This window comes from Pteropus alecto, unplaced genomic scaffold, assembly GCF_000325575.1.
Source record: "Pteropus alecto unplaced genomic scaffold, ASM32557v1 scaffold3, whole genome shotgun sequence".
Lineage (NCBI taxonomy): Eukaryota > Metazoa > Chordata > Mammalia > Chiroptera > Pteropodidae > Pteropus > Pteropus alecto.
In genome coordinates, this window is record NW_006442484.1 from 56,735,912 (window position 1) to 56,752,294 (window position 16,383).

General features: G+C 37.9%; 1 protein-coding gene across 1 annotated transcript in view; it reads left to right on the forward strand.

Moving 5' to 3' along the window:
• The window catches only part of MYO1B (myosin IB), a 160,013-nt gene that overhangs the window by 44,412 nt on the left and 99,218 nt on the right, over nt 1-16,383 (forward strand). Inside the window, 1 exon segment of the mRNA XM_015596757.2 lies at nt 1,865-1,980. Within this exon segment, the coding sequence (XP_015452243.1) occupies nt 1,865-1,980 (116 nt within the window).

A 16,383-nucleotide genomic window follows, 5' to 3' on the forward strand; every position in this document is an offset into this window, starting at 1 on the left:
CAAATATTTATTGTAGGGAGATTGCTGGGGGGGAAAACGTGCATAATTCAGTATGTATAAAAGCGACAAGTAACAAAGGGAAACTCATGACTTGGTGGTGTAGCTTTTGATTTTGGGTTTGAGAGCAGAGTTTGTTCTCTATGCAAGAATGCCACAGAGGCAGATTTTTATCAAGAATTTAGCCACTATGAAGTTTGGTTTTAAAGAGCAACTTGATAATTGCCTTTTTGCTAACAGCAAATAGTTATATTGATTACTGTATTCAAGAAATTACCTAAAAAGAAATATTCTTGTACTTTTCTACTAGAGAAGACTGATCTTTTAGTCAACAGATGTTAAAAGAATAACCAATCATTATTTTTCATATACCAATGTAACTAATTCTAGTAAATTAGGTAGAAGCAATTCAGTCAGTCAGTTAGTCTCTAGTATCTCCTATCTACTTGCCCAGGTGGGTGGGAGTATGGAGAAACCTTGAAAAAGTCTTGTCTAAGTGGGATAAGTCAGGAAACTTGGAGTCATCTCTTGTCAGGCCAGATTCATTGGATCCTAGTGACAGAATGTCAGAAATAAATGCAAAATGTTGCATGGGAATAGAGTTGTTTTTTTGTTTTGTTTTGTTTTGTTTGTTTTTACATGTTGCATGGGAATAGAGTTGTTTTTTTTGTTTGTTTTTTTGTTTTTTCACAGCAGTATTCTTATCTACTCTTTATAAGATTATGTTCTTATAGGATGAAATTGTGTATAAAAAGACCTGTTTAGTTTTCCAGGTTTTGGGGAAAAGTCTTTTATAATTAAAATAATTGTGACCCATGTTTGAAAAAAAAAATCACTGGAAAATTTTCTGTATTGCTTTCTATTCTGTTTAATTTTCTAGAAAGACTGACAACCTCCTTGAATCCAGTGGTGGCAATACTAGAAAAACCTTTTTCTTTGAAAATTTTTATTACTTATATAGTTTTGTTATCATCTTCCCTCTCCCCACATCATTATGATGTTGAAACTGAAACAAAAAATGGAGCAGCTAAGATGAGTTACAGTTAAGTGACTTTTGCTTGTGGCATTGTGCCAATCTTTGTACAAAATGAACTAAACCAACTCCTGCTGCCAGAAATTTAAGATCGAAATGAAAAGGAAGATAGTGTTCTGGTTTGTAATGTGAGGAGTTTAATGTCTGCTGAAATATAGTATTAATGCTTCCGGAAGCACATTTAAATTCTACATTAAATTTAAATTTGACGTTAGATGTATTCTCCTTTAGAAAGTACATTTAAATTCTGATGTTTCAGTACATTAGCTAAAATATGAAATTATGTTGTTTGAATGCCCAAGGGATGACTGTGAATTGCATGTGGTCTGAGCCCATTGTAGAGATTGACAGGTTGGTGAAAGGGCAGTATACCTATTGGTTTGATAGGTATGGATGTGGGTAGGGAGGAGGGGAAGTCCTGGATTACCGAAGCCTGAAAACAGGAGGATGAAGACTAGAGAAGGAAACACCAGTTCTAAGTGGAATCAGGGAAAGTATAACTCTTGCTCACACTTAGCAGTGGTTGGTGACAAAATTTTTGGCAAGTCACGGAGCTTTGGAGAACTGTTATTCAGGATCATAAATTAACCTAGAGATTTATTCTGAAAAGTATTTTCAATGTATAAATCTATGCTTTTCATTTATCGGTAAAATGAATCAACATTATTAACTATCTGTCTTCAGAGATATAAAGTGTTCTTGAAAAAGTAGAAAATGAATGGCCAAGTAGAACTAGTGTTGTTTTTAAAAAGATGAAACCATGCAGCACTATAATTTAAGATGTTAAAAGACATTCTGCATACAAATGTATATATTTTACTCTTTCTTTTGCAGACATACATTGGAAGCGTGGTTATATCCGTTAACCCATACCGGTCGTTACCCATTTATTCACCAGAAAAAGTGGAAGATTACAGAAATAGAAATTTTTATGAACTGAGCCCTCACATGTGAGTATGGTGTTAAAACATTAAGTTTTCCCTTCTCTCCAGAGACATTTAGTTGACATATGTGTCCAGCTGTCTTCTTTGAGTCACAGGAAAATGTTTTAGACGTTTTTTAAAAATTAGATGAAGGAATGTAGAAGTTAATTGTCATGCCTTATTTTTAATTTAAAAAAGGGAGAATACTTCATTTGGCGTCAGGCTCTTTAAGTTCTGAAATACTTGGGTTCAGTATGTAAAATATTTTCTGTTAAAAATTCTATGTAAGTAGCAGCTGCTGCTAATTATTTTTGCAAATAAAACAGGAATGTGCATTGTTTATTATCAAGAGCCCAAGCAACATTTTTATACTCTTGTTGGGTTAAGAAGGATCCCAAGTATTGGTTGTGTAATGGTTTTTTGAGCAAAAGGAATAAATAATACCTTGAGTTTATAATCTCTTTGGACATTGTTCATCACATGTGTGCATGAGGCCAGTGATTTCACCTTCCCTGAACTTAGTCACTTGTTTGATTTTTCCAAAGAAGGTCACTTGTTAGTGTAAATAATTACTCTAAATAATAAGCTACAACAATTACGTAGTGTCACAGTTGACTAACCTTGAACTAAAGTGAAAGAACCTGCAGAGTTTTAGTTGTGTCCTAGCAGAAAATAATTTTCTCTGCATGATTGAAGATGGGCTCTATTAATTTTGATAGAAAATAAAAGATAATAATTAAAGAACATATATACCACTGTCCAGATGTTTATTTTAGTTTTCTCTTCATAATGTAGCATATACTGACATTTTTGAAACTACAGATTTAAATGATTTGTGAAATCGTTATTAAAAACTAAACATTATATTTTACCAAACGTATTCTGATTATTTAGTATACTTCTAGAAATAGATTTTGCAAGTGATTGTGCTTCATTTTCCCTTACCAAAAATAAAATCTGAATTTTGTTTTATAAAGTTGTCCCTATAGTTAAGTCCCTGCAATGAAATACTTTATTTGATGCCTGAATATTTATTTTAAATTCTAGGCCTTGAACTTTACTTCTCAAAGTAAGATGCTTGAATCAGCTGTGTCAGAATCCCCTAGGAGCTTATGAAAATCTAGTTTCCTAGGCTTTACCTCTAAGAAGCCAGGAATCTACATTTTTCACAAGCTTTCCAGGTGATTCTTATGTACATTCAAGTTGGAGAACATATTTTCTTAGATGTATATTTACAAATGTTTTTCTTTCCTTAACTGCTTATCACATTTTTTGATCCTTCACAATAATAATAATAATGGCTTGTATTTATTGAGTACTTACATTGTGCAGGTATAGCTCTCAGTACTTGACATTTATCATAACTCATGTCATTCTCAAAATAATTCTGTGATGCAGATACTATTACAAATGGGGAAATTGTCAAAGAAAGACGTGATTTTTCCAGAGCCACACAGCTTGTGGATAGGGAGCTGGGGTGTAAAACAGTCATTTGCTGTGCCTCTCACCTGGAAGTGGGTTCTGCCATTTTCCTGTGAGGGCCTCTTACCATGCACTTCCATCCTGCTACCCTTGAATCACCTGTGTTCCTGCACTCCGAGCCCTCCAAGATAACCTTAGCTCTGCCTCCATTTTTCTCCAGAGATTGCATGCTCTTCTTCCATTTGCAGCACAAATTTCTACTTAAGGATGTTTAGATACATAATAGATGTCTACTCTAGAACATAGAACTTTATGCTTTGGAATATCCATTTTTCTCTTTGCTCCTGAAAGATTCCTGTAAGAGGCTGCATGACACTGCTACCTTAGTTCACCTCCTTGACCCCCAAGGAAAAAACCCCAACCAGCAATAAAATAAAATAAATTTCCAGTGTGCTGAGGATAAAGACAAAACCATTTTACCATGGTCTGTAAAACACTGCATGGGATGTAAGAGATAGTTTTACTTAATGAATTTGCTAGATTCACGTTACATCCTCCTCCCATCCCACTTTGTTCTTTCAGCCCTTACCACACTCCTTCCCACCACATCATCTTTGCATATACTGTGCCTTCTGCCTGGAATACTTTCCCCTCCCTTTTACCCAAGGCAACTCATGTTCTTCCTTTAGATCTCAGATTGTATTAGAACTCCTCAGGAAAGAACTGTCCTTCACCCTCTCCCTGCCAAGGTCAGATCTACTGCACTTGTCACAGTTAAAGTTTAACATTGCTTTATGGGATTGATTCATGTCAGCTTCACCTGCCAGCTTTTGCTCACCATAACATTCTTAGCACCTGGAAGTCAGTAAGTGTTCAAAGTATATTCAACAGAACTTAGGTTTGAGTCTTAAGTCTTCCATTTACAAGCTACGTAATCTTGAGCAAATTACTAGAAAAACTTCAATGCAGAAGTTAAATAATTTGGTCTGTTCAATGGGAAAATAATTATTGACTCATAGGATTTTTATGAGGGATAAACATCTCGTAGATATCTAGGTAATGCAATTATCTGTTATATGTACAGCACTTAGCATGGAATCTGCTATAACTCTATGGTAAAGGATAGCTGCTGCTGTTAACAGTGATGATTATAATACTTATGTAATAATGAGGTATATGGGACACCTTTCCAACATTCTAACCTGTCCTTTCTCACCACTCTTTCTCTTCCGTGGTAAGACACTTTCACTTCCTTTAATGCATTTTCCTGCATCATTCTTTGTAAATGTCCATCCATCTTTGATAGTTTCTGGAACAAGGTCAAAGCTGCTAGGTTCCCTATTAACATCCAGCCTGACATTCTCAAATAGGATTTTTGCAATATAATAAGATAAGATGACTTTCGATGCATTCTAACTGTAACTGTTTCAAGAATTTGGTTTCAGTTTAAATAAAAAAGAACTTGAGCAGCTGCTCAGACCATATACTTTGAAAATTTTGCCAATTAATTTATCTCAGAGTACATTTGGGATTTAATTTGATTGGTTGTTTACTGTTAGTCTGCAAAAACATCCAGATAGTTCCTTTATCTATAGCTCATGTGATTTTGAAGGTGTCCAGAAATTATCTTTCTTTACATTATGGACAATTGAAAAATGTTTACATTCCATGTAAATACATGACTTTCAAATAGTGGAAATGTATATATAAATGAGTGAAGTGAAAGTCAACAGTGGTTTCTTACTTATATTCCTAGTCAAAAATAGTTTCATGTCGTCGTGCCCTCCTGCTCCCTTCTTCCCCAATCCCCTACTCCCTTTCCGTTTGGAGCCACACCTTGAGTGTGGTGTCATCTGGTGGCATGCGCCAGAGAAATAAGGGCTCCACTAGGTGGCATGGATGACATCTTTCCAGTGTGATTTTTAAATTCTTTGCACGTAAGGATTTTTTTTTTTTTTTTGGAGTCTATTCCAGTGAGGACTTAGTACATTTCAGACTACTCAGTAACTACATTCATGGAGAACTGCCTCAGATCACCAAACTTGATAAATAGGAAAGAATGATAGGGAAGAGATGAGGTAAATAATTGAAGTATTTAATCTTTATTCACCCAGTTAGGATAGCACCATGACAATACGCTTTCTGATCTTTTAGTTACTAACTCCACTGCCCTTTCCTTGGATGATCGCCTTTTGCCTTTGCAGCACTAGATATAGCTTATCACCAGTGGATAAAATCAGATCATGCTACGTTCCTTCCCAGAAACCTTCCTGGGCTCCCTGTTCCTATTTGATTGAACTCCAAATTCCTTGGCTTAGTGTTTAAGTTCTCCATAGTCCAGCCTTAGCTCTCTTCTCTGGCCCTAAACACCACTAAGCTCCTTCTTGAAGCCTCCTTTTGAGTCACAGCCTTTCACATCTTTTCCTTTCTATCTCTTTCATCTCAATACCCATCTCTACTGTTAAAACCCCGCCAGCCTCCTAGGGTTAAAGGGGTGATCAGTCCTAGCCTAATACACAATGACTTTTTTTGCCTTTGAGTTATCAGAACCACTCATGTGATCTTACATACAATCTTTCTTACTGTATGGTTAATTTCGTTTTGGTGTCATCCTCTTTAATGAGGTGGAAACTTCTATAGATCAGGGACTTTATTCTGCTCATCTTTGTGATCTCTTAAGAGCTCAATAACTACAGAACAAAAGAGGCTTTTTAAATAATTTTTCATTACATTTTCCTGGTGTTATCTTGTCTGTGACAATTCAATGAAGTCAAACTATTCTTGCTAAGATATTTTCAGAGTTTATTCAAAACTTCATGCAGTATAGTGAAAATTCACATTTTTATGAAAAGCAAGCTAAAGTGTTATTTTTATGGTACGCTTCAACACTGAGTGTTCAGGTTCAATTTATTCGTAATGTAGAACACTTACCATCTAATTATATGAAGTGCCGAGTGGAGGGAACTTGCCACTAGAAGGGTGTGTGGTGGCCCCTGCCAGTAATCTCTTCTGGCGGTCACAGCCCAGGAGCCAGCGGGAAATGTCTCCTTAGATGAGGATGTAATGTGGCGGCTCGTAGGAATTACAAGCACAATTTTGAAGCAAGCAGTCTTTCCATTTTAGTAAATGAAAAACCTTGCAACAAATTTGAAAACTGAGAAAAATGGCTTAAAGCTTTGAAAAATTTCTGGCTACTCTCACCTAAGAATGGGAAAGTAATTAACGGGAAGATTTGGATAGTGCTCTTCTTATCAGTTGTCCAGACCTCAGCCCTCTGTCTCTAGGGAACCTCTGACCCCTAAATTTGTGCCAGACTGATTTTTGCAAGACCACATGCTGTTGGCCATAGAATGATGTTGCTACAATGCTTGTGTGTTTTGAGTCTCTGCTAATCCTGTTATCACTTTACCTCGCTCAAGGTGAACCAGATAAATATCATAAAGAACATTTCTGGTTACATCTCAAAATGTATAAGCGCCATGGTTGGCTGTGTCCAGAGTTTAGGATATGGGTCCATCCAGGGTGGAAGACCCAGGTGTTGTCCCTTTTGTCTTACCAGTATTTTTTTCTACAGCATAGTCGACATTCTGTGAATAAAATTTTATTTTTCATTGAGATCTTTTGTGACAGCTAGATCCTAAATTCTCGGAGAGGTTGCTTGTATTATGAAAGTGCTTTCTCAAGGAGTGAGAGAGAAAGGGGATAGGAGGAGAGAGAGATGATGTAATGCCCTCTCACTGAGACTCGTATTATTTTTCTATTTCACTTTTGGAATAGCTGAGCCTCAAATTGATCCAGTACCTCCCAAAAAACCACTTGCAGAAAAAGATTTTATGCTTTCCCATCTAGCATTCTTTCTACTTACTGCTTTAGAAAAGTTACTAATTTACTGAGCGAATATTTATTGAGAGCTTACCATCCTCCTTTTTAGGCACTGAACAACAGTAGTGAACAAAGCAGATAAATTTCTTGTCTTTGTAAGGGAGACAATTCTCAAACTTAGGTATATAGAAACCAACATTGTTCAAACCATTAAGAGGGAAAAGGGTAGAGCAAAGGGAGGGAAGCTTTTGTGAAAGACAAAATTAAATTAAATAGTATTCTTAGAAAACATCTTCGAGCCATATTCTGTCAGGCAGTTTAAGTCAATAGCCAATAGACTGTGGTCTGGAAGTCTGCATCGGCTTAGGTCTCTATCTACCTGAGTAAACTTGTTCAGGAGGGGATCTGAGCTCTGTCTTACTCTCCAGTTTAGATACCTTAAATTAACATCTCAAATGGAATGACACCATCTTGAAAAGAGTTAAATTGACCATTTTCCTTTTCTGGCTGACTGTCAGTAGGTCAAAACAAATAGAAGGCAATCACCCTGTTTGCTTTCAGCCTTGGAAGGTACTTACTTGATTCTGAAAAATTATGGATTGGAAAACTTCTTGATTTAGAGAGACTGGTTTCATATTAGCAGTGCAATGGCGGTATGGTGGTGAAGGATGGCTGTTAAATTGCAAGCTTCCTTTGGCTGGGTAAGAAATACTTCTGGGTCTAGTACGTATTCAGCTTTTACAAAGCTCCTTTTTGAACTGAATTTACTGCCTTTGACTCTTAAACTCTTATTCTCAGGCTATTGCTTTATTGGGGCTATTCTCAAAACAGTTTTTTCCCCTCCAGAATATATACTCTTGGCAGAAAGAGACCTCAGCTAATTTCTCTTTCAGATGATGACGATTTTAAAATTGAAAGGTCGATTCTGTGTCACCATAATGTTTTTATCATGAAAATCATTGTGATATAAGAATATGTTTATTAATGAAAAGTGTTTCTGTATGTCTGCGAGGCCTCATAATCCCCATTTCTAGATCCCTAATTAGAATTTATATCACTTCTCACAAAATGCACATCTCAGACTTGAAAGAAATTTATTTTGAAAAGGCTGTTTGTAAAGCCAAACACACATACATTCATACCAGCACACACGATTATTTCAATGATATACAGTCTTAAGGGAAAAAGTTTGATTCTCAGTAAAATAGGTTGCTTCCTGCCAGAAATGTTACAGGTCTTTGGCAGGCCCTGAGAAATTCTACAACAGTCTAGAAGAGATTCATTTCATCCAAAGAAGTGGCACTGAGACCTCAGTCCCGAAAAGAATGAGTCTAACACTTCATCACTGACAAAGAGAACTATACTTGGAACCCACATGGGGAGCCCTGACCAGGGAGGGTGTGTTCAGGGTGGATGGGGGAGGGGCACCCCCTTCGTTGTTGAAATAAGACCCATTGCCATGGTCTGCTGTCTGGACTTCTGTGGCAGTAGGACTGGATAGGTGGGGCAAAGGGAGCTATGCGGACTTTGTCTAAACAGGGGCTGGCAAATACTGTTTCTGATTGAGTCTGGGGAAATCAGCAAAGTGAGGGATAATAGAAACAGAGTTCATTCAGTAAAGCACAGGGGCCCAGGCTTAGGAGACTGGGGAACCGGGAGTGGGGACGGAGGCTGTCACGGGCCAGAAATCCATGCAAAGGGGAAAAGGCCCTGGAGTACCATCCACAGGAAGGGGGCTTATTGCTGTCCCCACTCCAGGGTGTGCCTTCCTCCCTGCTTTAGCCCATCTCAGGGATTCCAAATCTCCACGTGGAAGTGATTGTTCATTCATTTGATCAACATTATCAAGCATCCACAATATGTGTGAGTTGCTGGGGATACAAAGATGAATTTGTCCTTAAGGATCCACAACCTGGTGTGGAGACAGGCCAATAAGTAAATAACTGCAGAAAGGAGAGAACGGCCATGAGAAAGGCGGGAGGTGTAGAATAAGCACATGTTCTGGTTTGCCCTGGACAGCCCTGGCCATTCCTGTCGTACCAGCGTAATTATTAATAGTGCCCCCTTGTACTTGTGGAAGTGTGTATCCCCTGTAGATAAGGTGCTATGGGAGTGTCGTGGAGGTGTTCAGCCCTGCCTGAGGAGCTAGATGGGACAGTTCAGGTCTTGAAGGATGATTTTGCTGCATAGATAAGGAATAGGATTCTAGGCCCAGGAAATAATTTTCCCATCAGAGGGAACACTGTCAATTCAGTCATTTGAGCATATGCTACTTGAGTGCCTGCCATGCTACAGATGCTAGGGCGGGTACTGGGCAAAATCTCGGCCCTGTTGGGCTTACATCTAACATAAAAAGACATAAAACAAATGCAAATGGAATGCTTAGGCTACCCATACTTCTCCCTAGCTGACTACAAATTTTGGGGTTGCTGCAATTCTCCTCAGGTTCAGTAATTTGCTAGAACGACTCCTAGAACTCAAAACACTTACATTTACTGGCTTATTATAAAGGATACAACTCAGGAAGAGACAAATGGAAGAGATGTATCGGACAAAGTGTGGGGGAGAAATATGGCATGCCCTCCCTGGGCACGCCAACCTCTCAGCACATCAGTGCCTTCACCAACACAGAAGCTCCTCGAATCTCCTTGTTCAGAGTTTTTATAACCTAATCTGCAGCCCCCACCTCCCTTCTAGGCAGTGGGGAGGTGGGACCGAAGATTTCCACTTTGTAATCATGAATTTGGTCTTTCTGGTGACCAGCCCCCAACCTGAAACTATCTAGGGGTCACCCTTGAGTGACCTCACTAGCATAAACTCAGGTGTGGGTGAAAGGGGCTTGTTATGAATAACAAAAGACATTTCTTATTGCTCAGGAAATTCCAAAGTTTTTAGGAGCTCTGTGCCAGGAACCAGAGACAAAGACCAAATATTTTTCTTATTATACCACAGATAATGGACATGTGCATACATCTTTCTTAAGAAGGCATAGGAAGCTTGCTGTGAAAAACTTGAACGTTAGCTTCCCGGAGCCAGGTTAATGTTGGAGTTTCTGTGTGGTGTCCTAGAAACCTGAATTAGTGGACCTCCTTTTCCCAAGAAATGTCTTAAAGGTAGGTCAGTTCAATGAATGCTGAGTGTCATAAAGACTCAACTCTCCAGCTCCCCTCTCACTCAGCCCCTGCACGTGTGCCCTGGATCCCATCCAGCTCTTCTTGTGTCCTTAGGACATTGCTCTGTTATTCTCTCCTCTCCACTGTTTCACCAACCTTTTCTTCTCCCCCTTCCATTCGCACCAGCATAGATGCTATAACATTTCTCTCGATTCCACGTCTCCTAGCTATCACACCATTCCTCTCCCCTATTATAAAACTCTTTGAGAAAGTTGCATGTACTTGTCTTTAGTTTGTCTCCGTTTCTTTAGTAAACTCACTCTAATCAGACATTTTTTAATCTTCCTTTGCCACAACACCGTTCTTTTCAGGATCATCTGTGACCTCCATGTTATCAAATCCAGTAGTTGATTTTGAATCCTCCTCTTCTTTAGCTATCAGTACCATTTGACAGTTTGACCAATTCCTGCCTTACATCCTTTTTTTAAATTTGGCTTTCTGGCCACCACATTTTCATGCTTTCCCTTAGCCCATCGGCTGCTCCATCTGCAGCCTCCGCTGGATGAGGCTTTTCCTCTCTACCTTTGAATGCTGGGAGTTCGAGGGCTCAGCTCTGAGGCCCTTTTCTTTCCTCCTCGATAGGTTCTACTTACATGTGGGTTTTAAAGTCCTCTATCTGCTGATATCCCCAGATTTAGGTCTCCAGATGGACCTCTCCCCCGAGCTTCAGCTACCTTCAGCTCTTCAGCATCACCTTGGGTGGTGAGAATGCGTCTCAAACTTTAGTATGCTTCAGACCAGACTTTGGGTTGCCCCACCCCCTCTCCTTTTTCTCATGTGGGTCAGTGGCTACACCATCTTTTGGCTGCTCATGCCACAAACCTATTCTTCCTTCTCTCTCTCACCCACCATCGGATACTGTTGGCTCCATCTTTCTATGAGCATCCTAGTCTCATCACCTCCGCTGCCGCCATGCTTATCCAAACCGCCACCTTCTTTTGCTTAGATTATTGTGATAGCCTCCTAACTGGTCTCCTTGCTTCAACTCTACTATTGTCTCCTTCTCCTATACCCTACCTCCCTTCCTCATTGTCTTTTCTCCATAAATGTTATGGCTGCTGGCTAAAGTGAGCCTTCTTAAAGATGCCCATTGGGTTGTTTTCCTCTGCTGCTCAGAAACCTGTAGTGGCTCATGTGTGACCTGCAAGGCTCCACTTGGATTGTGAGCACTGGCCGTCTGACCGTTTCTGTTATTTCTCACCCCTTTGCTCCAGCCATGCTGGTCTTGCTGCTCCTGACATGCCAGATGTTCTGTATCACTCGTCCCTCATCTTGGAGCTGACTTGTTCTCTCACTTCAGTTAGGAAATATCTTAACTATCAGTGGTTACACTACCTAAAATAGCAGTCTCTGCCCCAGTCACTCGCCATCCCTTAGACTACTTTACTTTTTCTTCATACTTTTTTTCATTAATCATTATCTGACATTTCATTAGGTGTTCATTTGTTTATGCCTTTATCGTTTGTCTCCTATACTAGAATGTCATCTCCATGAGTGCACGGGCTTTGTTGATTTCACATATCCATATATCCACAGCGATTAGAACAATGCCTGGCACATAGCAGCCACTCCATAAATATTTGTTAAGTAGATGAATGAATGAATAAATGAATAAATTTTGGAGACCTACTATTTGTTAGAAATTGTGTGTAGAAGACACACGTGGTCTTTGTTTTCAAGCATCTTTAGGCCAGTTCGGGGGAGAGAGGAATGGCTACATAAACAGGTCATTTTAATGTAATAGCATACTTGTAATATCAGGGAATAAGATGGAAGTGCAAAAAAACGGTGGGTTCAGAGATTTCAAAGGTGCCATCTGTGTTGAGTCTTAAAGAAGGAATCCTAGAAATAGGCGGCTGCTGTAATGTAATAGCTAGCTAAATTGAAGATAAAGCAAAAGACTAGTGTGGCCATGGCACAGTGAACCAGGGTGTTAAGAAGGGGAAAAGGTGTTTGAGGGATATGTAGAACATTCAAATACCAGTCTACTTGAATCATTGGGAGGATTGAAGGATTATGAAGGTTACTCTAAAGTGTTAGGAGGAGAGTTTGGGATGAGGGCATTACTCAACATTACAAGCCAATGTATCTGGAAAAATAGCCAATCTTTCATTTTCAGTCCCCAACTGGAAAACATTTTCAGACTTTTTAAATATGCCTAAATGTGTATATGTATAAATGCAGTGTTTTAATGAATGATTGGTGAATAACTGAATATTGAAGTGACTTATAAGTGTAAACAGATGTTATGACAGAACTTTTAGTTGCTATTGGTGATGAATCATAATGTTATTCGGGAGGGGAACGTTTAGTACACAGTATACTGATTTTCAGCCATTATTGACTTCTACAAAAGATGCTCTGTCTTTTGGATATGAAGCCTTCCCCTTGGGAGATTAGTGTTCAATGTCTGGGTGCATGGGAGGTCAGCTTGAGGTCGCAAAAGAATATCTTCAATTATATTAGGAATCCTAAACCTTATAGACGGCTTAGCCTAATTTCACAAAAATTTAGCAATAGAGGAATGTTAGAATATATACATTTTCTACTAATCTTTTTCCTTCAGTCCACCTCTACAGCAGAAAATTGGAAATTACCTGGAGGGAGGGAAAATTTGACTGGTTTGCACCATTGACCTTTATCTTTGGGAAACACATGGATACATACTCTTAGGTTGAGACCTTAAATGGCCTTAAATGGCCACTGGTGGGGTCTATTTCCACTTTTATCTTATATATTTTCATGAAGCATAGGTCGCTAAGGGCTCTCGAATGTTTCTTTAGGAATTGCAAGTTTTTAAGCCATCGCTTCGATTGCTTTCAAAAGATATTCTCACACTCATATACCCTATTTCACATTCCGTCCTACAGTGTTGCTGCTTTTTATATTTATAACTGCCTTGACCTTTATTAATAGCAGAGGCTTATACATAATTTGCTCATGTGAATAGCATTATGGATAAAAAGAAGGGTATTCGAAATAGCAGAATCCCATCCGAGGTCAGAGAAATGTATTAAAGAAAAATGTTACCGAAGTATAAAGATGTTAAGACATAAATTATAAAATGAACACATGTAGCTATTTCAGATTACTTGATATGAGTGAGTCATTGCTATCTGGTTACTCATTTACCTGGAACGTGGGTATGAGGAAGGAGGAAGTGTGGAAATGGGTATGGGTGTCTGTTGGGCATTGTTCCTAAAACAAATAGAAAATGATGTATAATGCTTTGAACATTTGCTTCCTTTTCATAATGTAACATAATTTTCATTATAATAGTATCATATCTATGAATGAATGCTATAACTTCTTGCAGGCATAGATACGGTAGCATAAATGAATCTTAAAACTGGAAAATCTTTGTCACTTTTTTTATATTTAGGGACTTCAGTATTTCTCTTTGGTGTTTGCATTATCTGGCATTGATCTTGAATAGAACTTATAAAATTATAATCAGTCCTAAGTGAAATTTTTGGCTGTGGAAACAAAGAGTTTGTGTAAATTTATAGCTAGTGATCAGTTAGTTGTAAGCTCGCCTTCTCTTGGCCTCTTCTTGTCTCTTCCATTATTTCTTTTGCTTCTCCTTCTTTCCAGGTATCCTGGCCTCCTGTTCCGTTCACTCCATTCTCCTCCACATATTCAAATCCCACTCATTTTTCAAGATGTATCCAGGCTACATCTGCATTTTGAAGCCTCTTCCTAAAATACGACCCTGTGGCCCTACCACTAGTTTCCAGAGCGTGCATTATGTTACAATTATATGGCAGTTTATTGCATACTATCTTATATAGTTTATTGTTTCTTATTTAAGTATTGGACTTATATAAGAGTAAGCATCTTTTGTGCAGGGACTGTGCATTATACTTACTTTGTTTTTTCAAAGTTAGTGGTCTTAAAATCCATTTGGTATATTTGCTTATTTATAGTTAGGTTCGAGCAATACCACCCTAATGTATTGTGTACGTTGTAAAATATATACAAGAATAGGATCTTTTAGGATCTTATATGAATAAAGACATATAAACAGAAGTTCTAATATTTTTATACCCACACTCCAGAGGCTCATCTCTGACATGCTCAGGGATACTCACACCTTAATGTCGGAGGCCTAGTGTTAGGTACGTGTTAGGGACTCAGGAAATATTTATTTTTAACCTTCAGCTATTCTCTGCTGGTTGCTAATAAAATTTTCTTCCTTAAATGAAGCTCAAGGTTATAGTCTAAGTATGTCTGAGATCTAGTTAGGGAGTATAGGGATATATTAGAATAGGGTATGTCTGAGATCTAGTTAGGGAGTATAGGGATATATTAGAATAAGGTAGGTTATGCTTGGTCATCAAGCCTTCAAATGTCTCAAGACATAACACAATGAAGGTTTGTCTCTCACTGATAGCAGAGTGTGAACTTGGTCAGATGGCTTTCCTCAGAGTTTCTCCTCCAAGTGGTGACTCATAGCCAAGCTGCTTCTATCTTATAGTTATAACAACTGGAACACATGGCTTTTAAGGTTGCCGTGGAAGGTGAAGAGAGAGCAAGGTCAGGCCTTATTCATTGGCCATTCACATGGCCTAACCACGTAGGAAGCTGGGAAATACAGTCCGCCCATGTGCCCACAGAGGGGAAAATGGAACGGGATTTAGTCAGTATGTCTCACAGCCTCCGGTTTGCTAGAATCATCTGTTCATTTCAGTAGGGTTGTTCCTGTTTGATAATTCAACTCATGGGTACAATGTAAAGCAAGCTTCTGTGTGATTTAAACTTGAGTTCAGTAGTATAATTTAGAAAGAAAATAAGTCCTCTAAAAGTACTTTCAAATATTTTTTTCTTATAATGGCTGTAATCACAGTGCATTTCCACATTTTTATTTTAATTTCATTGGAATGCGTTTTAAACTACAAAAGAAAAATGATGAACTCATTTTTCATGTTTCTGTTGTTATTTCTTTCCTTCCACACTGCTGTTCTGCGCAGAGACTAGTGGCTTATTGGTTTATTATGAACGAAGGCTTTTAGTAGTGTCACATTTTGTTGCTATTGTTTTTAGAAGTAGTTAATAATAGGAATATTTGAGGATGTATCTAAATGCTTTGATAGTTTATGGCAATAGATCTGTCTTTGATCCAGTTTCCATATTACTGATTTTCTTGGAAACAATACATTTATTGAGAGTTTTAGAAAATTAGATGCTGATGTCATCTGTGTCAGTTCACACATTCATCTCTTGGGAATTGTGGCAAAATGGTTCTAACCAGCTTTGAAACTTAAGCTAATGCAATGCTAATTTTTTTGGATTAAACTTTTCCCAGATGAGTGGTGAATAAATAAAAATAAATTTCTCCTACACTGTGGCATTTAAGTTGTGTTTAAGGACAACTTTAGTTAAATTCTTTTTCTAAATAAGGATGTCATCAAAGATGGAAGGTGAAGAAATGTTAAAATTTTAGAAATGATGACAGAATTTTAATGTTACTTCTGACCACTGAATTTTAATTTTAAAGCAATAATCTTTATTTTCTTTGGGAAAATCAAAGCCCACTCCTTTACCCCCAATACCTAATGTCACTCTGTATTTTCATCTTATATGATATAATGTAAACAATATGTTACTTTTGAATTTTTACTTCCTAATTTATACCAGTCATTCTGTTGTAATTATTGGTCATGATCAAATTATTGCAAAAAAGCTTTCAATATATCCTCTACATACTTTTCTTGCAATCCTCTTAATCTGGAAAAATATACCTGTTTTTTGGTAAATAGTTTTACTGGCTATAAAAAGCAAATTCCAGTTTATACATCTCCATGAATTTATTAAAGAGCTAATTATCTTCTGTGTATGTATCTTATTTTTTCTGCATACAGTATCTTCTTTTGGGAATATACTAAGTTTTGTTTTTGTTTGTTTGTTTTGTAGTACAGGAGTATCAAATTGAGTATCTTGCTCTTTGTCACTATTAATATTGGTAGTTTATTTACCCAAAGGTATGATTAAAAATTATTGTCAACCAACTCTT